This window comes from Trachypithecus francoisi, unplaced genomic scaffold (assembly GCF_009764315.1).
Source record: "Trachypithecus francoisi isolate TF-2019V2 unplaced genomic scaffold, Tfra_2.0 Lachesis_group3, whole genome shotgun sequence".
Classification (NCBI taxonomy): domain Eukaryota; kingdom Metazoa; phylum Chordata; class Mammalia; order Primates; family Cercopithecidae; genus Trachypithecus; species Trachypithecus francoisi.
Window position 1 is genome coordinate 74,546,984 of NW_022681468.1, and position 26,527 is coordinate 74,573,510.

The 26,527-nt window shown below is 40.5% G+C and overlaps 1 protein-coding gene and 1 pseudogene across 1 annotated transcript; both read left to right on the top strand.

The window, feature by feature from the left end:
• The first annotated feature begins 4,865 nt into the window (after positions 1-4,865).
• On the top strand, positions 4,866-5,560 carry LOC117069844 (annotated as a pseudogene).
• A 5,566-nt stretch (positions 5,561-11,126) lies between these two features.
• Positions 11,127-22,703, top strand: DTD2 (D-aminoacyl-tRNA deacylase 2). Its single transcript, XM_033188326.1, has 3 exons — positions 11,127-11,349; positions 15,879-15,948; positions 20,743-22,703. The coding sequence occupies exons 1-3, from the start codon at positions 11,239-11,241 to the stop codon at positions 21,066-21,068; spliced, it is 507 nt and encodes a 168-aa protein (XP_033044217.1). The 5' UTR covers positions 11,127-11,238; the 3' UTR covers positions 21,069-22,703.
• Positions 22,704-26,527: the final 3,824 nt, after the last annotated feature.

Below are 26,527 nucleotides of genomic sequence, written 5' to 3' on the forward strand. Positions count from 1 at the left end.
TGATTAAGGATTCCTAGTAATCTATATAGATACTCCTGACACAAAGAGATGGATTTTAACTTCTCACCCTTTGAGTAGGAGCTGTGTTTACTGATCTGCTTCCAAAGTGTAAAGTATGAGAGAGAGGAGGTGTAAATGTATAGAGGAGAAACCCCACAAACACTACCTTAGCCAGGTGATCAAGGTCAACATCATCAGCAGTAAGACAGTTGACAGCATGTACTCTTGATATAATGTGTTAAAAATGGCACTTCACCTCTGTGATCTGCCTCCAAAGATCTATAATCTCTGTGTAATTATAGAGGTTACATACATATATAATGTATGTATATTGAAAAAAATCCAATTCCAATAGAGGGTTATCTTACAATATACCTGACCAGTGGTCCTCAAAATTGTCAAGGTCATTAAAAACAAGGAAAGTCGGAGAAACTGTCACAGCCTAAAGAAACATGATGACTAAATGTAATGTTGTTACTGTAGGTAGCAAGTCAGAAATGAACAGGGCAGAGGAGGGGCCTCCCCAACCAGGAATGTCAGTCCACCATTAGGTAATGGGTCAGTTGTTACACTGTAACAATAATAAATTAATAATAATAATAATTGGCTGCAGCCAGTGCCAGGGAAAGGCAGTCTCCCAATAGATAGAAAAAACCTGAAACTGGTTATCAGCAACTGCCTGATAAAATCTCAAGTCTGGGTGTAGTGCCTCAATCCTGTAATCCAAGCACTTTGGGAGGCCAAAGCGGCGGATCACCTGAGGTCAGGAGTTGGAGACCTGGCCAACATGGTGAAACTCTGTCTTTACTAAAGATAGAAAAATTAGCCAGGCGTGGTGGCAGGACTACATGCCTGTAGTTCCAGCTACTCAGGAGGCTGCGGGAGAATCACTCGAACCCAGGAGACAGAGGTTGCAGTGAGCTGAGATCGCGCCATTATACTCCAGCCTGGGTGACAAGAGCAAAACTCAAACTCAAAAAAAAAAGGAGATCTCAGGAGTTGGGAAACTGGGTTCAGGCATGTACACTAAAGAGGTACAGTGAATTAGCCAGGCATGATGGCAGGCACCTGTAGTCCCAGCTACTCGGGAGACTGAGGCAGGAGAATGGCATGAACCTGGGAGGCGGAGCTTGCAGTGAGCGGAGATCGAGCCACTGCACTCCGGTCTGGGCGACAGAGCCAGACTCTGTCTAAAAAAAAAAAAAAGGGTGGGGGGCACAGTGGCAGAGTTTATCTGGTACATGACCTTCTAGGAACATTTGACTGCTAAGGGAAGAATACTTCAGGTGAGCACGCATACAACTCCAGTAAACACATTGCGCATGGGGCCCCTTCCAAGAGCTGGCAGGCCACTGCATATGTGTACAGCACACCCCAAGGAAAGAATCAGGGGAGAAGGACATAAGACCCAGTAAGTATGCCAACATATAAAACCCTAAGTCAAAGGTCAAACCGTGCACTTGACTCTCTCGAGTTGCCCGCTTCGCCCTCTTCCAAGTGTACTTTACTTCCTTTCATTCCTGCCCTAAAACTTTTTAATAAACTTTCACTCCTGCCCTAAAACTTGCCTCAGTCTCTCACTCTTCCTTATGCCTCTCGGTCAATTCGTTCTTCTGAGGAGGTAAGAATTGAGGTTGCTGCAGACTTGTATGGATTTGCCACCACTAACAACGTGGCATCCTGGATGGGATCCAGATAAACGACTTTAGGGAAAAACCAGTGAAATCTGAATAAAGCATGGAATTAATTAAAGTATGGAATACTTGTTCCTTGGTTGTGACAAATGTACCATAGTAATTTGAGGTGTTAACAGTAGGGGAAACTAGGCAAGGGGTATATGAGAACTCTCTATTATCTTTCAACTTTTCTGCAAATCTAAACCTAACCCTATTCAAAAGTAAAAAGCTTAAAAAAAGAGATGCGAGAGAGAGCAGGGCACAGGGGCTTATGCCTGTAATCCCAGCCCTTCGGGAGGCCAAGGCAGGTGGATCACTTGAAGCCAGGAGTTCAAGACCAGGCTGGCCAATATGGCAAATCCCTATCTCTATGAAAAAAAAAAAAAAAAATGGCTGGGCATGGTGGTGCACACCTATAATCCCAGCTACTTGGGAGGCTGAGGCACAAGAATCACCAAAACCCAGAGGTAGAAGTTGCAGCGAGCCAAGACGGTGCCACTGCACTCCGGACTGGGTGACAGAGCGAGATTCTGCCCCCCCCCAAAAAAAAAAAAAAAAGAGAGAGAGAGAGAATTACACATTTATAATCGGGTAAAGAATGAAGGCTGAAATGAACTTCAAATGGATGCAGAACTGGCAAAACTAGGCAATATCCACAGAGTAATAATCAGTTTCATTCCACTAAAGACAATTTTACATTTTTATAGATAGGAATGATTTGAAGATAGAAGTTTACTTCTATCTCTGTAGAGTTGTAAGACAGCCTGGTCAAAGATGAGTAAGCCATATAAGATAGCCCTATAGGACCAGGTAATTCCCAGAGGCTCCAGCATTCCATTATAATAATACCCACAAATCTCTTTTGCCTAATTCAAAATCTTTCACAATTTCTTTCTAAAAAGGATACGGGGCCCAAATTACAGAAAGTCCTTAAAACAGACTGGCCTGCCGGGCATGGTGGCTCACGCCTGTAATCCCAGCACTTTGGGAGGCCAAGGCGGGTGGATCATGAGGTCAGGAGATGTAGACCATCCTGGCTAATATGGTGAAACCCCGTCTCTACTAAAAATACAAAAAAATTAGCCGGGCGTGGTGATGGGTGCCTGTAGTCCCAGCTATTTGGGAGGCTAAGGCAGGAGAAGGGCGTGAACCCGGGAGGTGGAGCTTGCAGTGAGCCGAGATCGCACCACTGCACTCCAGCCTAGGCGACAGAGCAAGACTCCATCTCAAAAAAAAAAAAAAAAAAACAGACTGGCCTGACTTGGCAAAAAGGCTAACAGACATACACAAATATTCAAAAGGTCATAGAATGCATTGCTAAGTTATTACAACACTGTAAACTGAAAAATAACCCAAAGATCAAGACAATTTATCAGCCTCCCCTGGGAAACCCTACAGACTGCCAAAGATAAACATCATTGCCTTAGAGTTAAAAGCACTTGTTTATGTTACCTAGGCAACACAATAACAAATGGTGCAGTAATAAAATAAGAATTAAAAAAGCAAATTGAATAAAATAATAGTCAATATTAAGTTTCGACCTAAAATCCATCTCCTTCCTGGTTATACAAACTATTCATCTTAAATATAGAGTCAGCTATTAGGTGGAAACTATTATTTTTCCAGGTCTTATATTTTCATGTGGAGGGACTTCAACAGGACTGATACTCCTGGACTCAGTCTCTGCCTATGGTAAGAAATAGCTCTATGACAAAATATAAGATTGTAGGCCAGCCGCAGTGGCTTATGCCTGTAATCCCAGCACTTTGGGAGGCCGAGCCAGCCAGATCACTCGAGCTCAGGAGTTCGAGACCAGCCTGGACAACATGGTGAAATCTTATCTCTACAAAAATACAAAAATTCCCCGGGCATGGTAGAGCACGCCTGTAGTCTCAGTTACTCAAGAGGCTGAGTTGGGAGAATCTCTTGAGCCTGGGAGACAGAAGTTGCAGTGAGCCGAGATCGTGCCACTGCACTCCAGCCTGGGTCACAGAGCAAGAACCTGTCTCAAAAAAAAAAGACTCTGAGGGAAGAGGAAACAGATTTATATAAGAGCCTGAAATCAAAAGTACAAGGGCAAATGCTTCAAACCACAACCATACACACACACACACACAAATAATAATGTATATAAATATGTATGTATATATATATTTTTTAAGACAAGGTCTCCCTTGGTCGCCCAGGCTGGAGTGCAGTGATGTCATTTCAGCTCCCTGCACCCTTTGCCTCCCAGGCCCAAGAGATTCTCTCATCTCAGCCTCCTGAGTAGCCGGGACTATAGGCATGCACCACCACACCCAGCAAATTGTTGTATTTTTAGCAGAGACGGGGTTTTGCTGTGTTGCCCAGGCTGGTCTCAAACTTCTGAGCTCAAGTGATCTGCCCACCTTGGCCTCCCAAAGTGCTGGGATTACAGGTGTGAGCCACTATGCCTGGCTAATTTTTGCATTTTTTGTAGAGATGGTGTTTCACCATGTTGCCCAGGCTGGTCTTTAATTCCTGGGTTCACATGGTTCACCTGACTCAGCCTCCCAAAGTGCTGGGATTACAAGCACGAGCCACCTCGCCTGGCCTTCCCTCAGAGTCTTAATGCATGTGGCAAGTGTCTTGAAGCCAGAATTCACATGGGCCTTTCACACCTCAGTTTCAGATGCCCTAGTGGAAGACTGACTGTCTTTCGGTGATTGTATTGGACACGCCTAAAGTGAAATTTGTACAAGCCCAATCAGATTATCCTAAATATTCTCTAAGATTTTTGTGTGACGTAACAACAGACAGAAGCTAAATTTCACCTTTTTTTTTTGAGACTGAGTCTTGCTTTGTCACCCAGGCTGGAGTGCAGTGACGCAATTTCAGCTCACGGCAGCCTCCACCCCCAGGTTCAAGCAATTCTCCTGCTTCAGCCTCCTGAGTAGCTGGGATTACAGGCACGTGCTGTCACACACAGCTAACTTTTGTATTTTTAGTAGAGACGGGGTTTCACCATGTTGGCCAGCTGGTCTCAAACTTCTGGCCTCAAGTGATCCACCCACCTAAGCCTCCCAAAGTGCTGGGATTACAGGTGTGAGCCACCATGCCTGGCCTCACTTTTACAAATGTAGTTTCATTAGCATTATCTGTTCACCTCAATAGATAATTGTCCCATATTCTTAAGCTAAAATAATTGTTCTTGAATACACAGCTCCCTTATGGGCTACAAGAATGTGATGACGAGACATTCTCTCTTTGCGGCATGTACTGTCAGAATGAAGACCATTCTCAGCAATCAGACTGTCAACATTCCAGAAAATGTTGATATCACTCTGAAGAAACACAGTTACTTTGAAGGGCCCCAGAAGAACCCTGCAGAGGGACTTCAATCACACCAATGTATAACTCAGTCTCCTTGGAAAGAAAAGGAAGAGGCTCCAAGTTGACAACTGGTGGGGAAAGAGAAAGGAACTGGCTGCCATGCACACTATTTGTAGTCATGTACAGAACAGATCAAGGGTGCTACTGTGGGCTTCCATTACAAGATGAAATCTTTGTAAAGCTCACTTCCTCATCAACATCGTATTCTGGGAGAACAGGTCTCTTGTTGAAACCCACAATTTCTTGGGTAAAAAATACATCCACAGGGTTCGAATGAGGATAAATGTTTTTTCAGTATCTCAAGCCCAGAAAGATGAATTAATCCTTGAAGGAAATGACATTGAGCTTATTTCAAATTCAGTTGCTTTGATTCAGCAAGACACAACAGTTAAAATCAAAGACATCAGAAATTTTTTGGATGGCATCTATGTCTCCGAAAAAGGAACAGTTCAGCAGGCTGATGAATAAGATCTAAGAGTTGTCCAGCTTCTGAAACAAGATGCCAGATGAATCCTAAAACCTATTTGTGATTTTTTTCTTTTTTTAGACAGTCTTGCCCTGTCACACAGGCTGGAGTGCAGTGGAACAATCACAGCTCACTGCAGCCTCAACCTCCTGGGCTCAAGCAATCCTTCCACCTCAGCCTCCCAAGTAGCTGGGACCACAGGCGCGCACCAACATGCCTGGCTAATTTTTTTGTATTTTTTGTAGAGACAGGGTTTTGCTATGTTGCCCAGGCTTGTCTCAAACTCCTGGACTCAAGCAATTCTCCTTCCTCAGCCTTCCAATGTGCTGGGATTGCAGGGGTAAGCCACCACACCTGGCCTTATTTGTGATATTTTCATTATGTAATAAAATACCTATTGATTTGGGACTTTTTCTGAAAAACAAAACAAAACAAAACAAAATAAGATAATTATTCTTTACAGCTATCACCCAAAATGTAATTGTTTCATAAAATAACCCCTTGTAATTAGAAAACTGGGTATACAGATGAGGGGTATATGTTGCCACTAAATTATCCTTTAGAAGGTAAGTATTGATATTTCTCTCTATCCATAGAAGCTGGAAGTAGTTGCTGCCCTGGATCTTCTCAGTGTGTCCTTTCAGATCCACTCTCCATCCTTCTGTATCCTATTCTGTGTCCCAGGAGGCTGTTCTTTCTGTACTGAATCAACGCTTACTCTAACTTCCAGCTGGGTGTAGCCAATGAGAGAAATGGCAGACAATCGAAGGTAGGAGGAAAGGGAAAACAGGTTGCAGTTTGGCAGAGGCTGCATTTCTCTTGGAAGGTCACAAGTCCTGTCAAGTGTGACTCATGGTTCTTGCTGGTTCTTGAAGAAAACTATTCCTTCCTCTTACCCCTTCAGAATGGTAACTGCTTCCTGTTGTTGCTAGCCCTGGGTCCTTCACTATCCCCTGATGGTTTTCCTTAACCTTTCACATACCTGGTTAATGATCCCTTCATTCAACCATCATTCAACTCTCTTACTCTCACCACTTTTTCGTATTTTTTTTTTTTTTTGAGACAGAGTCTTGCTCTGTCACCCAGGCTGGAGTACAGTGGCCGGATCTCAGCTCACTGCAAGCTCCGCCTCCCGGGTTTACACCATGCTCCTGCCTCAGCCTCCCGAGTAGCTGGGACTACAGGCGCCCGCCACCTCACCCGGCTAGTTTTTTGTATTTTTTAGTAGAGACGGGGTTTCACCGTGTTAGCCAGGATGGTCTCGATCTCCTGACCTCGTGATCCGCCCGTCTCGGCCTCCCAAAGTGCTGGGATTACAGGCTTGAGCCATCGCGCCCGGCCCTCTCTCACCACTTTTTCTTGCTTCCTTGCTTTTTTCTTTCTTTCTTTCTCTCCTTCCTTCCTTTCTCTCTCTTTCCCCTTCCTTCCTTTCTTCCTTCCTCCCTTCCTCCCTCTCTCCCTCCCTCTCTTCCTCCCTCCCTCCCTTCCTTCCTTCCTCTTTCTCTCTCTTTTCTTTTCTTTTTTAGATGGAGTCTTGCTCTGTCACCCAGGCTGAAGTGCAGTGGTTCAATCTCAGCTCACTGCAAACCTCGCCTCCTGGGTTCAGGCGATTCTCCCACCTCAGCTTCCCCAGTAGCTGGGATTATAGGCACAAGCCACCACACCCGGCTACTTTTTGTATTTTAGTAGAGATGGGGTTTCACCATGTTGGCCAGGCTGGTCTCGAACTGCTAAGCTCAAGTGATCTACCCGCCTTGGCCTCCCAAAGTGCTGGGATTACAGGTGTGAGCCACCGTGCCTGACTTTCTTTCTTTTTTCAGTAGAGACGGGGGTCCCACCATCTTACCCAGGCTAGTGTCAAACTCTTGGGCTGAAGTGATTCTCCAGCTTCAGCCTCCCAAAGTGCTGGGATTACAAGCATGAGCCACCACCATGCACAGCCTCTCTTCACCTTTTGAAAGTGTGCCATCTGTTTTCTGTCAAGACAACAGCTTTGACATTTTTTCCAAGCCAAAATTATATCTGTCACTGCATAGAACTTTAGGAAACTAATTTTTTCATTTATATGTTATAGTAGACAAAACTGCTTTTTCAGAAATCCTTAAATCCACCTTCATATATAACCAGCATAGCTATTCATCCAAATGCATGTCCTAATTTGGCCTTTCCCTTTTCAACATACAGTGTAACCTCCCGGTTTGCTCTTTTGATCTCTAAATCACAATGTCTTGGTCAATAATAAAAAATACCCTACTCCACAAGCCCTTGCCATGGACTAAACCTTGAATGTTCCCATTGTTCAACACTTCTCAAAAACCCAGTTGAGAAAATTGATTAGGATTAAGTGAAGTACACAAAGTTCATGCATTAATCTCTAGTAGAGTAGAACTGCCACATTAGCATATTTAGACCATATTACATCTGAAGACTTGCTTTTATTTTGGGGTTATATCAAGGGATTCTGATTTTATCAAGGAACAATTAAAGAAATTGCCCTAGAAAATCTGATACTACATTTGCTGTAGGGACATAGTTGAGCATATTTCTCACTATCTCCTGTGCTTAGTACTTGGGGTCATAGTTAGGTGTCTTCCACAAAAACTTTTCTCACCCTCTTTGTTCTGAGTTCTCATTTACCAAGCAACATCCTGATTTCTGTGTTACTCTCTCTACATAAAAATAATATGCTGGTCATACCGATTTTGAGTATTTCTCATAGTTAATAAAGAGACTTCTGAATATGATCTAGCTTCCTGTGCTTAACCACAGGGGGAACATGCTGACCATGCCCTGTGTGAGAATTTCCACTCCATGTCATGGCAATATTTCTTATTATAAATGACTAAATCAGTATTCTGGTTCTACCCCAATCTAATGTGCATTTTAGTTAATGTTAACCAATTTCTCAGAACTAGTTATCTCCCAAAGCAATGAAAAAAAAAAAACAAACAAACTCTGGGCTTTAAACTAGAAGGCTAGATCCAGTCTTCCCTAAGATAAAATACCTACCTCTTCCAGTTGCACTTGTATTTTTTAGTTTTTAGTTTTTTAGACAGAGTTTCACTCTGTCGTCCAGGATGGAGTGTAATGGCATGATCTAGGCTCACTGCAAGCTCCACCTCCTGGGTTCACACCATAATCCTGCCTCAGCCTCCTGAGTAGCTGGGACTATAGGCACCCGCCATCACACCTGGCTAATGTTTTTGTATTTTTTAGTAGAGACTAAAAACAGTTTCACCATGTTAGCCAGGATGGTCTCAATCTCCTGACCTCGTGATCCGCCTGCCTCAGCCTCCCAAAGTGCTGGGATTACAGGCGTCAGCCACTGCACCCCACCTGCACTTGTATTTATTAACATATCCTATATAAAGTCTCAGGTAAGAGGCTCAACTTAGAGCTAAATCTGAGGAAAAGCTCTGTTTATCCCTAGAACTATGAAATAGATTATACTGCCCTTCCCTATCCTCTCCTATTTACAATCAGGAAGCTTAGCATCAACTCTAAGGAATCTTTTAGAAATTGTTCTCAAACTTTTCATGTTTGTGAAATACTTTGAATGCCAGAATTTGGGGCAGCCAACTTGAATGAATTAAAGCAGTTAAAATAACACTAAATTAATTATTATACCATCTCAGAGGACCTAGAACCCATCCACAATTAATCCCCTATCCATATGGTACACTTTCAGTATTGTAGGTGTTCGAGAATTATCTCTGCTCAATGAATTCTCATACAATCACAAGGCAAAGCTCTCTTACATTCCAGTGAACCACCACCTTCTTGTAAAGCTAACTTAATGCTATGCTTTGCCTTTAGTTCCAACTTGAAACAAATTGTACAAACTACGGCACCTCATATGTACATACAATGAATATAATTGTTTTATAACAAAAATTGAAGTTATATATTTGTGAAAACTTTGCTGCATACTATATCATCTCAGCACTCCAGGCGAGAACCACTGCCTTAACTGTTTTCAATTTCCCCCATTGTGGCTTACTGACATAATTCTAGTTTCTTTATTCCTAATGCTTTAATTCACATCTTACTATTTTATTGCATGCATGTCCTTCCTTCTTAAATTATTTGTAGAATGAAACTAAGTGTTCAAAAAATAAAATACAGAAAGAAAATGCTGTTTTTGGTGGCTACTCTCTATTGCCTTCTGCAAATAGAAGTAAAAAATAAATGAGTCACAGCCTATTACTGTATCTACAGCAACATCCACGAGATCCTCACTCAATAGGAAGGTTTAAAGTAATTAGTGATTTTTTAGAAGCTAATCATTACCATCCATACTCCATCTATTCTACTCACAGGAAGGGTTTCCCAATTTGTTAAAGACACCCTCACTGTAGAAAGATCTCTGTGAACCATATACCCTATTTTCAATAGACCTCCCTATTTCCTGCAACCACATACAAACGGACACCAAAGTCTTCTCTGATTCTGGGACGTAGCTAATGGGCTGTATGTCAAAGTTTCTTTCAGGCCTGTAAAATCTGAATCTGAGAGATGGAGAGAAAAGAGACTCAGTAGTTATAATGACATAAAGGTGCAAACGTGAAGCAATTCAACTTGTCTGTGCTTTGCAGATAAATGTCAACAAATGTTGGAATCCTTGCAATGCAGCAATCAGAGATCATGTGAGATTTTGCTTTGTTTTTACTAAAAGTGTAAACCTGGCTGCAAGATAACCAGCAAATAAGCAGCTTCGATTTTGTGTACAAAGGACTGTTGATTATACATGGATTATTTTCTTCAGTCACACTACTTTGTATGGATAGCAACACTGTCAGTGATGTCATCTTTTTAAACAACAGTCTGAATGTATAGGCACATTGTGTCAGCTGAGCCCAAATCAATGACCTGGGTAATGCAATCAGTGTAACACTATTATTCCTCATCTAAACCTTCCAAGCCCATAGAAAAATAAATGCTAATCTAATGCATGTTTAAGGAATACGTTACATGGGAAAGAAAATCAAGCCCTTGTTTAGTTTTATTTACATTCTCATATGTACTTCCAGAAAATACATCACAGAATTTACATCATATGCATCAGAATAAACTGCTTTATTTTTGTATTAGTAGCGGGCTAAGTTATTAACAATCACACTTTCTTGGATAAGAACATTTTTAACAAGGATATCTCCTAAAGAATGTGTATTCATATAGCATACCAATACCTTTTCACAACTGTGGAATCAGAATGATTTATGGCATTCCCGACAGAGGAGGCAGCATTGTATTATTGATTGGAATACGGAAAATTTTGAAGGCTGTATATATAGCTTTTAGTTCCATCTCCGCTTGCTCTTTGATTCAATTATTTGTTTACTCACTTTCATATGGGCATAACATGAATTTAAATCAAGCAGATTTAAAATTTTTCTACAGTTGGAACCTAAGCTTTCTGAGGTGAAAAATGTTTCTTAAAAGGTTTGCAGGAAAGAGATCTAACGAGTCTTTTCAGTCGTTTAATAAAAGTAGACACTGAGCGCATTCTGCAGAGTTGGGCAGGAGCTGCGGGGAACCTTAGCGCTACGCCGCCCTCCAAGACCGCACATCCGGGACATCCGAGAGTCGGGCCGAGTCCCCCGCCCCTAGACGGGCGGGGCCACTGGGCGATCGGGGCAGTCCCTTTGTCATGCCCCGCCCCGTCTGCCCACTCTGCGCGTCGAGGAAGGGGCCTGCGACACGCGGCCCGGTAACCGTCCGGCCGCGGCGCGGGCCTAAATTATGGCTGAGAGTAGCCGGATGCTTCAGGCCCGGGCGCTCCTGCAGCAGTGCCTGCACGCCCGGCTGCAAATTCGCCCAGCCGAAGGGGACGCCGCGGCCCAGTGGGTGGAGGTAACGTCAGCCCGGCAGCTCTCGTTATCCTCCGGCATGCGGGCCGGTTTTTTCCGCGTTGTCTCAGTGACCCGTCTCCTCTGTGTCTCTCCGGCCGCGGGGATATCGGGTCAGCTTGACACTGGCCGCAGTGGCCTGTCTGGCTGCGCTTGTCTTTTCGGTCCTGCATCACCGTTCCCCAGCGCCAGTTGTAGCCCCCGAGAGGAAGAGCGCGTCTCCCTTTTTGGGGGGACCACGGGGATTTGAAACTGAGTTCGGTGGACTTCGGGCCTTACTGTCTCAGACCCCTTGTAGCTCCTGGCCTATGCTGGTCCAGGGCAAGCTTGTAGGTCAGGTTTGCTGCAAGAGTTCATGATCTGATTTAACTTAGGCCTCAGATCGCGTTGAATTCCCCCTTATGTTGACTTGGTCTTAGCATAGAAATGAGATTTCCTAAGAAACAATTGTTTTTCTTTTTTTTTTTTTTTTTTTTTTTTTGAGACGGAGTCTTGCTCTGCCACCCAGGCTGGAGTGCAGTGGCCGGATCTCAGCTCACTGCAAGCTCCGCCTCCTGGGTTACGCCATTCTCCTGCCTCAGCCTCCCGAGTAGCTGGGACTACAGGCGCCCGCCTCGTCGCCCGGCTAGTTTTTTGTATTTTTAAGTAGAGACAGGGTTTCACCGTATTAGCCAGGATGGTCTCGATCTCCTGACCTCGTGATCCGCCGTCTCGGCCTCCCAAAGTGCTGGGATTACAGGCTTGAGCCACCGCGCCCGGCCGAAACAATTGTTTTTCAAGAAGCCTTTTAAAAATTTTGACCTATTTCCAACTGAGAAAACAAAGACCACTACTTTTATAACAATGTTGCATTGTTATCAAACACATTTCTCCAAAGAATTTAAAACATTTATGTCACTGAGTTCCTTCTACTTTCATACACACTTTCCTTTTTAAGACAGCCTGCCCCCACTGCATACAAAAACAAATAAAATTTTCTTTAAGGCCTCTGACGTAATTTTGAAGTACGTTGAAATGTAAGAAAAAAATTAGTTCGTAATTAAGACTTTTGTAGACACTCAGAAACTTCAGTGTAGCAAACTCTCATTCGCTCATCTTTTCTGCTGAATTCGGTCCCAGATCTAGCATTAATTAAAACAATGTTAGTTATTTTTATATTTTTTTAATTTTTTTTTTTTTTTTTTGAGATGAAGTCTTGATCTGTCGCCCAGGCTGGAGTGCAGTGGCACCATCTCGGCTCACTGCAACTTCCGCCTCCCAGGTTCAAGCAATTTTCCTTCCTCAGCCTCCCGAGTAGCTGGGACAACAGGAGCAAGCTACCACGCCCGCCTGATTTTTGTATTTTTAGTAGAGACGGGGTTTCGCCATTTTGGCCAGGCTTGTCTAGAACTCCTGACCTCAGGTGATCCACTTACCTCAGGTGATCCACATGCCTCAGCCTTCCAAAGTGCTGGGATTACAGGCCTGAGCCACCGCGCCCGGCCTACTTACTATTTTAAATAGTACCAGTGAACTATTTGATATGTGGGTGATTATTCTAAAATCAGAATCTGTTGCCCTGTGCTAATTTGGAAATACAAGCATAGAAATCCCTGTATTCTTATCTCTCTCCCAGAAATTCACTTTTCTTATTTCTTATTTTTGTCATGATTTTTTGTGAGGTTTTGATATCCTTATTTGAAATTTTACTATTGTATTTTGCCATCCTATCTGAAGAATTAACTGGCCAGGCGCAGTAATCCCAGCACTTTGGGAGGCCGAGGCTGGCGGATCACTTAAGGTCAGGAGTTTGAGACCAGCCTGGCCACCATGGTGATCCCGTCTCTACTGAAAATACAAAAATTAGCCAGGCTTGGTGGCGGGCACCTGTAATCCCAGCTACTCGGGAGGCTGAGGCAGGAGAATCTCTTGAACCCGGGAGGCGGAGGTTGCAGTGAGGGGAGATCCTGCCACTGCACTCCAGCCTGAGCCACAGAGTGAGACCTCCTTTCAAAAATAAGTAATTAATAAAAGAATTATCCTCTTTTTTTTTTTTTTTTGAGACAGAGTCTTGCGCTGTCACCCAGGCTGGAGGGCAGTGGCGCAATCTCAGCTCACTGCAAGCTCCACCTCCCAGGTTCACGCCATTCTCCTGCCTCAGCCTCCTGAGCACCTGGGACCACAGGCGCCCGCCACCATGCCTGGCTAATTTTTTGTATTTTCAGTACAGACGGGGTTTCACCATGCTAGCCAGGATGGTCTCAAACTCCTGACCTCGTGATCCACCCGCCTAGGCCTCCCAAAGTGCTGGGATTACAGGTGTGAGCCACCGCGCCCAGCTGAATTATCCATTTTTGTAGTTGCCTCCAGACACTATAAATTACAAACTATCAGTCATTTAGTTTCCTTCCATGCTTATTTATCTTTTTATGTTTTTCAGGCTACATCTTCTTGTGCAAAATCACGTATATTTTATTGCTGGCATCTAAACTATCAGTTTGTGTTTATAAACTTAAAAACTATTTTAAAGGCATTCCCTTTCACTCCTACACACATAACTAAATTAGTTTAAAGGGCTGACAAGTAATTTAGATGGTGAGAAAATGTCAATTCTTCTTACGTGTTCTCTACCCTATTCTATTATTAAAAGTTCTGGTTTTTTTAGAAACAGCATTTTAATTGTCAAGATTTGAAGGTTACTTTCTTTGCTTGTTCTTAGTTTCATTCATTTAGAACTTTGCTGTCACAGACTAATGTTTTTGTTCCTGGTAAGTGAACTTTTTAAAGCTACAATGAGAATTATCTGTATTTTTCTATATATTTGAAATGTTTTATACCAAAGAAGTTATAAGGAAAGTGATTTTGACTTGAAGAGAAGTCACAGCTTAAGATCTATTATGGAATAAATGAAAGGCAAAGACCTTAATGAGATAATGTTAGTGGAAAGAACAGTTATCATTCTGCAAATGATTAGGTATTTAATTCTGACATTGCATGTGTCCAAATATAAATATCCTTAAGATTTTGATTCATGACGAAAACAGTAGTAGTGGAGAGGCCTGTGACAGTAGTGCAGATACCTATAATAACTTGCCAGCTTCTTAAGGGTATGCATTGGAGGCCCTTGCCTATTGTTTCAGGAGCACAATTGCACTTTTTAAGACTCATTTCTTTTCCAGGTAAATCAAGTGTGAGTGCAGAGCTGCATTTACATGTATCTAGAAAATTCTTTGGATAACACATAGAGCCTGGAACATATAGTTGAATGTTAATGCAATCAACAGATAAATTGAATCCCTATCATGTACAAAACAGCCTGTAAAGTGCTTTGGAAGTTAAAATGTGAAATAAATTGTGCCTCTGCCCTTAAATTTATTTTTACATACTCATTTAATAAACACTAATATAGCACTTACTGTGAACCAGGCACTATTTTTAAGTACTTTATAAATATTAACTCATTTAATCTTCCTAATAGCTCCTGGAGTCAAGGTTAATTTACAGAATCAAAAAATCTAATGATTCACTCAGAAGCAGAATCAAAGTCACTATTCAAATGTCTCTTTTCTGTATAGTCTCTGTCCTACAAGATCTAAGAAATATCCAAGTCATTATGTAAAATAAATAAGCCTATATTCCTGATAACAACCAACCTTTTAATGTAGAACATTTTCACAAATGCAATTTTCAGGTCCCTATCATGTTTATTTAAAGCATTAACAACAAATAATAATAATTGGACAGTTTCCTGGAGTTTATAGAAATAGAATCAGACCATTATTTTCATTATCTGTAAGTAAATGGATTAGGGGAAATAAAGAGAGATGATATCAAAAGATATCAGTTACATGTTGTTTATCCATCAGCTGTATCTGGTATAATGTGAATTCACTTGGCATTGAATAAATGGGGCCCAGCAAATGAAATGTTTCTAAGTCTGTCACCCTTACTTGGGAAAAGGCTGGTTGATCGTCTTAATGATTTTGATTAGAAATAAATGTTTGAAGGTATAACTTGTCTTCACTGCTCTTGGCTATATTTTAAACTTAATTCTTTTTTTTTTTCGAGATGGAATCTCTCTGTCGCCCAGGCTGGAGTGCAGTGGCGTGATCTCGGCTCACTGCAACCTCTGCCTCCCGGGTTCACGCCATTCTCCTGCCTCAGCCTCCTGAGTAGCTGGGACTATAGGCGCCTGCCACCACGCCCAGCTAATTTTTTGTATTTTTAGTAGAGACGAGGTTTCACCGTGTTAGCCAGGATGGTCTCGATCTCCTGACCTCATGATCCACCCACCTCGGCCTCCCAAAGTGCTGGGATTACAGGCATGAGCCACTGCGCCCTGCCTTAAACTTAATTTTTGAAAGAAATAACAACTTATGATTGAAACTGGAAAAATATTTTGTTTTCTCACATGAGAAATCTTTTGTAAAGTTCATTTTCTGTGCTTTTAACCTCTATGTCTATAATATTAATAGTTGTGAAACTGTACCCATTTAGCCCTGTATCTTTATAGATATTGTTGTAATCTGAATTTACTGTGGTGATTTCTCATAGGTCCAAAGAGGATTGGTGATCTACGTGTGCTTTTTCAAGGGAGCTGATAAAGAAATTCTTCCCAAAATGGGTATGTGTTTGACTTTGTTTCTTTTTTAAGAGTGAGAGGCCAAGCGTGGTGGTCACATTTGTAATTCCCAACACGTTGGGAGGCCAAGGCAGGTGGATTACTTGAACCCAAGACTTAGAAGCTGGCCTGGGCAACATAGTAAGACTTCTTCTCTGCAGAAAATAAGCAAAAGTAGCTGGGCATGGTGACCTGTGCCTATGGTCCCAGCTACTTAGGAGGCTGAGGCTGGAAGATTGCTTGAGGCCAGGAGGTCGAGGCTGCAGCGAGCTGAGATGGTGCCCCTGCACTCCAGCCTGGGCAACACAGTGAGACCCTGTCTCAAAAAAAAAAAAGAGAGTGAGAAAGGACAGTAATAGACAAATGAACCAGAAGGGACAAGAAGCACAATCTTTTTCCTTCCCTTTTATTTTTAAAATAATAAATAATAATTTTACATATTCATGGTATACAAAGTGATATTTTAATACTGTATACAATGTGTAACAATCAAACCAGATATGTATTATCTCAAACATTTGTTATTTGTGTTGTGAACATTTAAAATCCTTTCTTCTAGACTTTTGACAGTATACAATAAATTATAGTTAGTCATATTCATCCTACAGTGCTGCAGAACACCAGAACTCATTCCTCCTATCTAGCTGTAATTTTGTATCCATTAACCAATCCCTGCCCATCCTAAGATGCACAATCTTAAATTGTGCTGATGTTATTAATTACTTAATTCTATCTAGTGTTATTGGCCTTAGCTATTTGCCTGTTTCAAAGTTTAAAGTAAGCAAGTATGGTGAAATTCTTTTAAAACATCTGCAGCATTTCAGGTGACTTACAGATTGATGTAGAAGAGTGTACATAAAAACACATACACACAATGCACTTCAGCCAAGGATACAGAAAATTCTTGGAAGTAGGGTGGTCACACAGGGAGAAACAGATGCTGCATTTCTTAATATAGTTTCCTTTATCCCCCAGAGCCCCTAACAGAGGCAGTAGATGACGCTGTATATACAAGATGTGGGTCTCATCAAACCTGGACAACTCAAGTTTATATCATTATTATGGAAGAATTTACACTAGCCCTGTATGCTCTTTTTTGTGGAAATAAGTATAGATATAAGGTTCTCCTGGGTCTTGAGCCAAATTCAGTGTCATCACAGCCACACTTCCTCCAAAGACATGGAAAACAGAGTCAATGTTCAGGGATCTCTGAACAGTAATTTATCTACCTGCAGCTTTCTGGTTTCCTGGATAGGCTATAGCACTGTATAGTGATATGTATATATACACTATCTCACATGGCTATAGTATTTCATGTGATAATTACATAGGTTCAGATATACCAAATCAAATCATATACCCTTTCAGGACACTATTTGGATATAAGGATTATATCCACAAACAAGCATACATACAAACTTGAAAGAAAAGCCATCCTTAAGGTTGGAAACAGGTTGTATTCTCTTCATTAGTAAAGGACAGCATCCATCAGTTGGATTAATAAGAAATATTGATTATACAAATGGGCAGTTGAAGCTTACAGAAGTTAACCTAGAAGAGCTTCAAGGGCAAATAGGCCAATGAGGAAGAGCTTGGACAAAAAGCTAAAATTCCTAGTGGGAATTTTATAGTGATATATCAAACATGTCTGACAACTTCGTCAAAAGATGAAAACCAGACTTAAGAGACTATGCTAGGTGAGAATGGAAAGCCAGTAACTGCAATAGTTTGAAATTTGAATCCAGAAGATAATAAGGAACCTCTGAAGAGTTAAGAACAGAATGTTCTGGTCTGAAGAAGAAAAAAAAAAAAGAGAGAGAGAGGCCGGGCGCTGTGGCTCACTCCTGTAATCCCAGCACTTTGGGAGGCCAAGGCAGGCATATCACGAGGTCAGGAGATCAAGACCATCCTGGCTAACATGGTGAAACCCCAACTCTACTAAAAATACAAAAAAATTAGCTGGGCGTGGTGGTGGGCGCCTGTAGTCCCAGCTACTCGGAAGGCTGAAGTAGGAGAATGGTGTGAACCCAGGAGGCAGAGGTTGCAGTGAGCCGAGATCACACCACTGCCCTCCAGCCTGGGCGACAAAGCAAGACTCCATCTCAAAAAAAAAAAAAAAAAAAAGAAAAGAACATAATGATGTAATGAGGACTCCTATTATAGAGAATAATTTGGCAGATCCTAATGCTGGAGTGTTAGACAGTCTGTCCACTTTCCTAAATTAATATTTTGCTTTGGATTAAATCTTTTTTGGTCCATAAAAAATATAGAAACCTTCAAAAACAGGAAGAAAGTTTTTGTCATTCTGACTTAAGATTGACTTCGTAAAGTCGTCTTACGGAATCTCAAATGGTTCTTCATCATAATAGTATGAAATATGCCTACCACATCCAAACTACATGTTTTATAGTGATTAAATCCTGTGCGCTTCCATATCTGTCTTTGTGAGTTCACTTTAAATACATGCATAAGATTGTAGTGAATTTAAAACACCAAGGAGGTCCACCCTAACTCTTGTAGCGGATAGTCTAACACTAACACATGATTTTTTTATATCATGATTTTCAGTAAAGAAATATATGACTCTAAGAATCACATTCTACTCGTTTGAGTTGTAAGCAAAGTAAGTCCATCTATTATTAATAGTATTAGCTTGTACTTCACTCTATTCCAGTAGGCTAAGTAAGTCAATGTGATGGAATTCTCTGAAGCCTCACCTCTTATTTATGACATAGATTCAGATATTTCCAATCAAAGCATATATCCTTTGAGAATATAATAACCAGTTATATCCACAAAATCTGAAATAGCATAGCTAACATAGAGATGTATAGAATCTTCCTCCATTCACCTTCAATATAATTGGGCTGAGGGCCAGAAACCTGTCAAAGCTTAACGTCCCATATACATCATTAGAGATACTTGATTGATAACCTATTTTAGGATATTTCAGTTTCCAACATGCCATTCATTCATTGTCTTGTTTTAATTCTACTTACTGGTTCTACATTGTATTTATCTACATACTGATATATGTATACCAACAGCATTAACTGAAATCTCAGTTATAGCCAGTAGAGGGAGGTAGGTGGAAATATAATAAATTGTAGCATTATCTCTCAGGCCTGTTATTCCAAAATTGCCTATTTACTTTGTCACTAGCCTGAGGCCTAGATAGCTAGATAGTGATTTTGAGTGGAATGAAGTGCTCTGGAAAGTTTCCTTACAAGCAGTCAGTAAAGACTGCTGGCTAAACAGCAAAGTCCTATTTGTAATAGAGAAAACTAGAAGTATTTAAAAATAAGTGTTAAGTGAAAATTGATGATGCTTAATGCCTAGCTTAGAAATTCATTTGGGTGTTCACCTTGGCAGGTTTTTACCAGATTAATTCCATGATTTGTAGAGAGGGGTAACAATATGAATATTTACTACAGACCCTCTAATAATTAAAACTGTTAACTACCCCAACAGAAAGCATACCTTTTAAAGCCTAATTTGAGGGCAGGTGTCTTGAAGGTTATATAGTTCCTTCTACCATTTGCCCTCTCAGGACTATTCTTTGCAAACAGAAGTCAGGTACACCTTTATAGAGGTAGGGAGACCCTAGGTCTATTTATATTAGACACTTCCTTTGCTTATTGTTTCAAAAATTGTTAATGTTGAGGTAAAAGTTTAGACTTTTAGCTATATATGGATACTTATGGTGGTTTCAACACTTCTTATTAGCTATAAGAAATCTCATGAACACTATGCAAATAATATCACGTTTTCTTATATGTATATGAAGATAATGCTAGTAGCTTTATATGTTTTTATTTACTTTTTCAGTTATAACAATGAATTTCTGATGATTCTTGCTTTCACCTTTACCCTTCTCTCATGAGTTATATTTATAAAATAATTAGTCCATGTTAATATTGCCTTTAAGGTTATTAAACAACAAAATTGGCTGGTTTATAATGGGATTGAAAACAGGAACCTTTGTCTCCGCTTAGAACTCTTAGCAACTAAGTTTAAAATAATAACTGCACTAAAATTTTTATTTGATATTCCGTTATAAAGAAAAATTTAGCCGGGTGCGTTGACTCACGCCTGTAATCCCAACACTTTGGTAGGCCGAGGTGGGCGGATCATAAGGTCAGGAGATCAAGACCAGCCTGGCTAATACGGTGAAACCCCGTCTCTACTAAAAATACAAAAAATTAGCCGGGCATGGTGGCACGTGCCTGTAGTCCCAGCTACTCGGGAGGCTGAGGCAGGAGAATCGCTTGAACCCAGGAGGCGGAGGTTGCAGTGAGCTGAGATCGCGCCATTGCACTCAAGCCTGGACAACAGAGCGAAACTCTGTCTCTAAATAAATAAATAAAGCAAGCAAGTAAGCAAGCAGAATTTGGTGTAAGGAGGAGTTACCCTTGTATTTTTCCAGTGGGATTTACTTACTAAATAAAAGGAACATGAAAGTAAAATCTTATGTATTCCCCCAGGGGAACAATATTTGAGGTTCCAGTGTACAGTTAATTCTTTAGACCTTTCTGGATGAACTTATTGTTAGGTGATCTTAACTGCTAATTCAGATTTAAAATATCATACCATTTTCTGCATGAAAATTGCTTTATTGTTCATGCTTAGATTATTTAGCTTAGTGAAGCAGTATTTTAAATCTAAATAGAGACTTTGGGTTAGAGGCATGAGCTGACAAACTGAATTTTAAACATGAGATTTGCTGACTAAAAACTTGATGGTTTTCTTCATGTTTGTTTTTCACTTTAAAATGTTTTGCCTTTCTTCCTCACCCAGTTAATACACTGTTAAATGTGAAATTAAGTGAGACAGAAAATGGCAAGCATGTCTCTATATTGGATCTACCTGGCAACATTCTTATTATCCCTCAAGCTACCCTTGGAGGAAGACTAAAAGGAAGAAACATGCAATATCACTCTAACTCTGGAAAAGAAGAAGGGTTGGAACTTTACTCTCAATTTGTGACGCTATGTGAAAAAGAAGTAGCTGCTAATAGCAAGTGTGCTGAAGCTGGGGTTGTAGTGGAACATGGCACTTATGGGAACAGGCAGGTATTAAAGCTGGACACCAACGGACCATTCACACACTTAATTGAGTTTTGAAAATGAAAAACTAGTTTCTATAGCTGTTTTCTGGTATGAAATGATCTAAAGTATAATTAGATTTTCTTTCCCTTCATCTTGAATGTACTAATCTTCAGCATTTTTAGATAAGAAAATCTTGAGTTTCATATGTAACTCTGCACCTGCTAATTGGATGACTTTGCCAAGTCACCTAAACTCTGGATCTCAGTCACCTTTGGTCCTACATTCCTTTACCCTTCTACTTGAAAATTTGAAATACGCTGTCTATTCACTTTGTAGTCATTAAGGAAATGTTCTTAATTTTTTTTTGTTTTTGTTTTGTTTTTGTTTTTGTTTTGAGACGGAGTCTCACTCTGTCGCCAGGCTGGAGTGCAGTGGCACAATCTTGGCTCACTGCAACCTCCGCCTCCCGGGTTCAAGCGATTCTCCTGCCTCAGCCTCCCAAGTAGCTGGGATTACAGGCGCATACCACCATGCCTAGATAATTTTTTTGTATTTTTAGTAGAGATGGGGTTTTACCGTGTTGGCCAGATGGTCTTGATCTCCTGACCTCGTGATCCGCCCACCTCGGCCTCCCAAAGTGCTGGGACTACAGGTGTGAGCCACCATGCCCGACCTCTTAATTGTTTTTTAAAAATTATGTACACCTTGAGTATTTTGCTATGAAGAGATTCATGCAAACAAGAAAAACACATTTCTTATACCATCAAATTTGTATAGCATGTAATAAAAATGACTATTTGTATTAATATTAGGTAAACTTCAGCACAACCCAATTATTACTTTGTTAATTTTGTTTACTATTTCAGTTTTCTATATTCCCATATATAAGTCACCATTTCTTTTAATAATATGCATGAAAATGTAATATAGGGCCAAATGTGGTGGCTCATGCCTATCATCCCAGCACTTTGGGAGGCCGAGGTGGGACGATCACTTGAGCCCAGGAGTTTGAGACCAGCCTGGGCAGAATAGCAAGACCCAGTCTCTAACATATATATATATATGTAATATAAAGGTGTTATTGTGTGTTATATAAGTTTCCAGGGACATCCAAATGTTTTACATTACTTTAAGAATCTTTACTTGATATAAGAACAAAGTATAAGGGTTTAAAAGTTGTTTTTATTAAACATACTATATAAGTGGGTTAATGGTCTATTTCTCAGTTTTTATCAAAACCATGTGTCTCACTTTTTGTCTTTGCTTTTTAAAGAACTGGTTCATGAAATTAGTGTTAGTTCATAAATTAAGAAGTTCCTTTCCCATTGAATTAGATTGCTATAAAAGGGAGAAAAGGGGAAACTTCCCATAAGAATAGTTTGAAAACAAATTGACTTGTTCATTTCCATATTATCTGCTTGATGATATGGAGCCAGTGTCAATTTTTCTGTTAGTGAATGTTTTGAATTAGATGTTTGTTCCCATCCCCAAAATTTATATGTTGAAGCCCTTATCAATGTGATGGTATCTAGAGATGGGGCTCCTCCAACTATTCTATCCCACAACACCCCCACCTGAGGACACAGCGGGAAAGTGGCTGTCTATAAGCCAGAAAGAAAGTAGTCACCAGAAACAGACCATGCTGACACCTTGAGCTTGAACTTCTAACCCCCAGAACTGTGAGGAAATAAATTTCTGTTGTTTAAACCACCCAGTCTGATGGTATTTTGTTAGGGCAGTCTGAGCTAGAACAGTGATGTAAGATAGACAGTTAATAAGGTAAACTTTTCAAAGGCAAGAAAGGAAGACATACAAGAAATTGAAAGAATAATTAAGTCAGTAAGAGGTAGTATTCAGTTTTGGCAAACTCCTCTGACTTGAGTTGAAAAGGCTTTTTTTTTTTAAGAGTAAAAACCAAGCTCAAGCCTGTAATCCCAGCACTGTGGGAGGCCGAGACGGGCGGATCATGAGGTCAGGAGATCGAGACCATCCTGGCTAACACAGTGAAACCCCGTCTCTACTAAAAAAATACAAAAAACTAGCCGGGCGTAGTGGCGGGCGCCTGTAGTCCCAGCTACTCGGGAGGCTGAGGCAGGAGAATGGCGTAAACCCGGGAGGCGGAGCTTGCAGTGAGCCGAATCCGGCCACTGCACTCCAGCCTGGGCGACAGAGCGAGACTCCGTCTCAAAAAAAAAAAAAAAAAAAAAAAGAGTAAAAACCAAATAACTAATTCTAATTGACAAAAAAAAGGTAAACAAACATCCTAAATAGCTGCTGAAATTTCCATGTGTCTTACAGTTTCTTTAGGTCTGTGTTCCTAAGATGCTTAAAATTTTATCATGAAAAAATCCTATTTTCTCTATACCCTTCCTGTACTATTCTATTTTGGAACTAAGAATCAATAAGTGGCTTGGTAATGAGCCCATTGTCCTTAACTTTTGCTTTATTGATTCATGATACACTTATTGAAATGTAATAAACTATTCATAAACTGGCAAACTCCAATTGTCTCATAGTTTCTCCAAAGAGGTATGTACGTCTTTCAAAAAGATAATGTTACCTATTTTAAACCATTTTGATTTTATGTCTAGGTGAAATGCTGACTCATAGCCCTTGATTGCTGTTTTAGAGTTCAGGCAATCCTCTTTAAAAAATGTGCTTGAGGTACCAGGGAAGAATAACAATTTCAAGTACATGAAGGGTTATTAAGCAGAAGATGATAGACATCTTTGCTTAATTTCCAGAAAGGCTACAACAAGGGAAAAGGCAAATGAAGTTGTGGATATGAAAATAACTATACCTTGGCTTTCTGTAGCTCTTCTGGCCAAAGGTGCTCAAAGAATCTTCAATAGGTATTTTATCTTCACAGCATATGTATGATGAGGATAGCGCTGTGGAAAGTAAGATGATGCTTAAGGAATTTTCCCAAGGTCACACAAGAGGGAGGACTAATTTCTATTTTCTTGACTTTCTTGTAGTCACAGTTATTAAAAATTGAAATTGGGCCGGGCACGGTGGCTCACGCCTGTAATCCCAGCACTTTGGGAGTTTGAGGCGGGTGGATCATAAGGTCAGGAGATCGAGAGCATCCTGGCTAACGTAGTGAAACCCCATCTCTACTAAAAATACAAAAAATTAGCTGGGCGTGGTTGGCGCCTGTAGCCCCAACTACTTGGGAGGCTGAGGCAGGAGAATCAATTGAACCCAGGAGACAGAGATTGCAGTGAGCCGAGATTGTGCCATTTGCACTCCAGCCTAGGCAAGAGAGCAAGACTCCGTATCAAAAAAAAAAAAAAAAAAAAATTGAAATTGATCTTGATAAAGACTTAGCATCTCTCAATGTGGATCACTTCAGAAAGAATAGCCAATAAATTGGTTTATTTACTAAATTAGGAGCAGACAGCGTTGCACCTAATTTAGGTGCTCTCTGCCTCTATTTTTCTAAGATTATAGAATGTTTCAAATATAACCATATCCACTGTGTATAATCCATTGTATATAATCCATGGATATGGATATGTGTATAAGACACAATGGATATGGTTGTAGTAGCTTGAGTACCTTCATATAAAGTAAAATCAAACATACTTTTACCATTCTTTCATGAGTTCAAGTCATAAAAGAAGGTATACCATTTATGAATAATATCTGTACTAATGATTTCTTGACTCCATAATGAAAGAACTAAATTTATCAGATATCAATACTATAAAATCCTTCATGCCACTTGTTTTAGAAAAGAATTCACATTGATGTTATAAGAGAACAATGTCATGTCAGATTTTTACTATCTGTGATTAACATTGCAGAGGACCTGATTTGTTATATTATAGTTAAATATATAGCAAAAAAAAAAAAAAATGAAATTCCAATGTACTTAGAAGTGTCTTGCCTATTAATTTATTGAAATAAGACTAGTTTCTTAAAGGGAAGAACTACTAGAAAAGTAACATTTTCGTTTTGAAGCCATCCCTTGGTGATGACTTTAAACAGTTATTTTGATAGTTTCATAACTATTCTCCCTACCTCCTATTTCTCCTATCCCTATTCCTTTTCAGACCATCTCCAAGGTTATATTCCAGAACATGTCTTTCTCTATGATATTCTACTTCTTAGGAACTTTTATAACTCCTCTTTATCGACAGGAGAAAGTCTAGTCTTCTGAGGTTGGCATCAACATTCTCTATGCACCTCACCTTAGGAGTGAATGAAATCACTCAAGGAGATCTGTAGAGGACTGAAATCAGAATCTTAAGAAACAACATGTAAAGAAACGGCAAAGTATGAGAGGCCAGAGGAGACGAAAGAGATTTCAGAGAGTGAACCAGAAAAGCGCATTGGTTTTTTTTGTTGTTTAATTTTTTTTTAATTTAAGTTCTAGGGTACATGTGCACAACGTGCAGATTTGTTACATATGTATACATGTGCCATGTTGGTGTGCTGCACCCATTAACTCGTCATTTACATTAGGTATTTCTCCTAATGCTATCCCTCCCCCCTCCCCCCACCCCACGACAGGCCCCACTGTGTGATGTTCCCCACCCTGTGTCCAAGTGTTCTCATTGTTCAATTCCTACCTGTGAGTGAGAACATGCAGTGTTTGGTTTTCTGTCTTTGCGATAGTTTGCTGAGAATGATGGTTTCCAGCTTCATCCATGTCCCTACAAAGGACACGAACTCATCCTTTTTATGGCTGCATAGTATTCCATGGTGTATATGTGCCACATTTTCTTAATCCAGTCTGTCACTGATGGACATTTGGGTTGATTCCAAGTCTTTGCTATTGTGAATAGTGCCGCAATAAACATACATGTGCATGTGTCTTTATAGCAGCATGATTTATAATCCTCTGGGTATATACCCAGTAATGGGATGGCTGGGTCAAATGGTATTTCTAGTTCTAGATCCCTGAGGAGTCGCCACGCTGTCTTCCACAATGGTTGAACTAGTTTACAGTCCCACCAACAGTGTAAAAGTGTTCCTATTTCTCCACGTCCTCTCTAGCACCTGTTATTTCCTGACTTTTTAATGATCGCAATTCTAACTGGTGTGAGATGGTATCTCATTGTGGTTTTGATTTGCATTTCTCTGATGGCCAGTGATGATGAACATATTTTCATGTGTCTGTTGGCTGCATAAATGTCTTCTTTTGAGAAGTGTCGGTTCATATCCTTCGCCCACTTTTTGATGGGGTTATTTGATTTTTTATTGTAAATTTGTTTAAGTTCTTTGTAGATTCTGGATATTAGCCTGAAAAGTGCATTGTTAAACAAATTCACTCAAGATGTAAACAGTGATGAAATCAGTGCCAATTAACAGAAAAATTGGATGCAATTGAATGTTTTCACAGCAGACAGGGAACTGGGATATTTGCAATAGTTAATAGTCGAGTTTCTTAATCATTTGTCCTGGGGTGGAGTGTCTCAAAGTGTGTCCTTGTACTGGAATCGCCTGTTAAGATGCAGTTTTCTGGGACCATCCCAACCAAACTAGAATCTCAGCAGTTAAAATCTGTCTAGTCACCAGTCTCCCCA

Excerpts from the sequence above, each read along its gene's own strand:
- DTD2 (XM_033188326.1), top strand. The coding sequence starts at position 11,239 with ATGGCTGAGAGTAGCCGGATGCTTCAGGCCCGGGCGCTCCTGCAGCAG. Across the intron at positions 11,350-15,878 it reads CCGCGGCCCAGTGGGTGGAG|GTCCAAAGAGGATTGGTGAT; the intron begins GTAACGTCAGCC and ends GATTTCTCATAG. Across the intron at positions 15,949-20,742 it reads AGAAATTCTTCCCAAAATGG|TTAATACACTGTTAAATGTG; the intron begins GTATGTGTTTGA and ends TTCCTCACCCAG.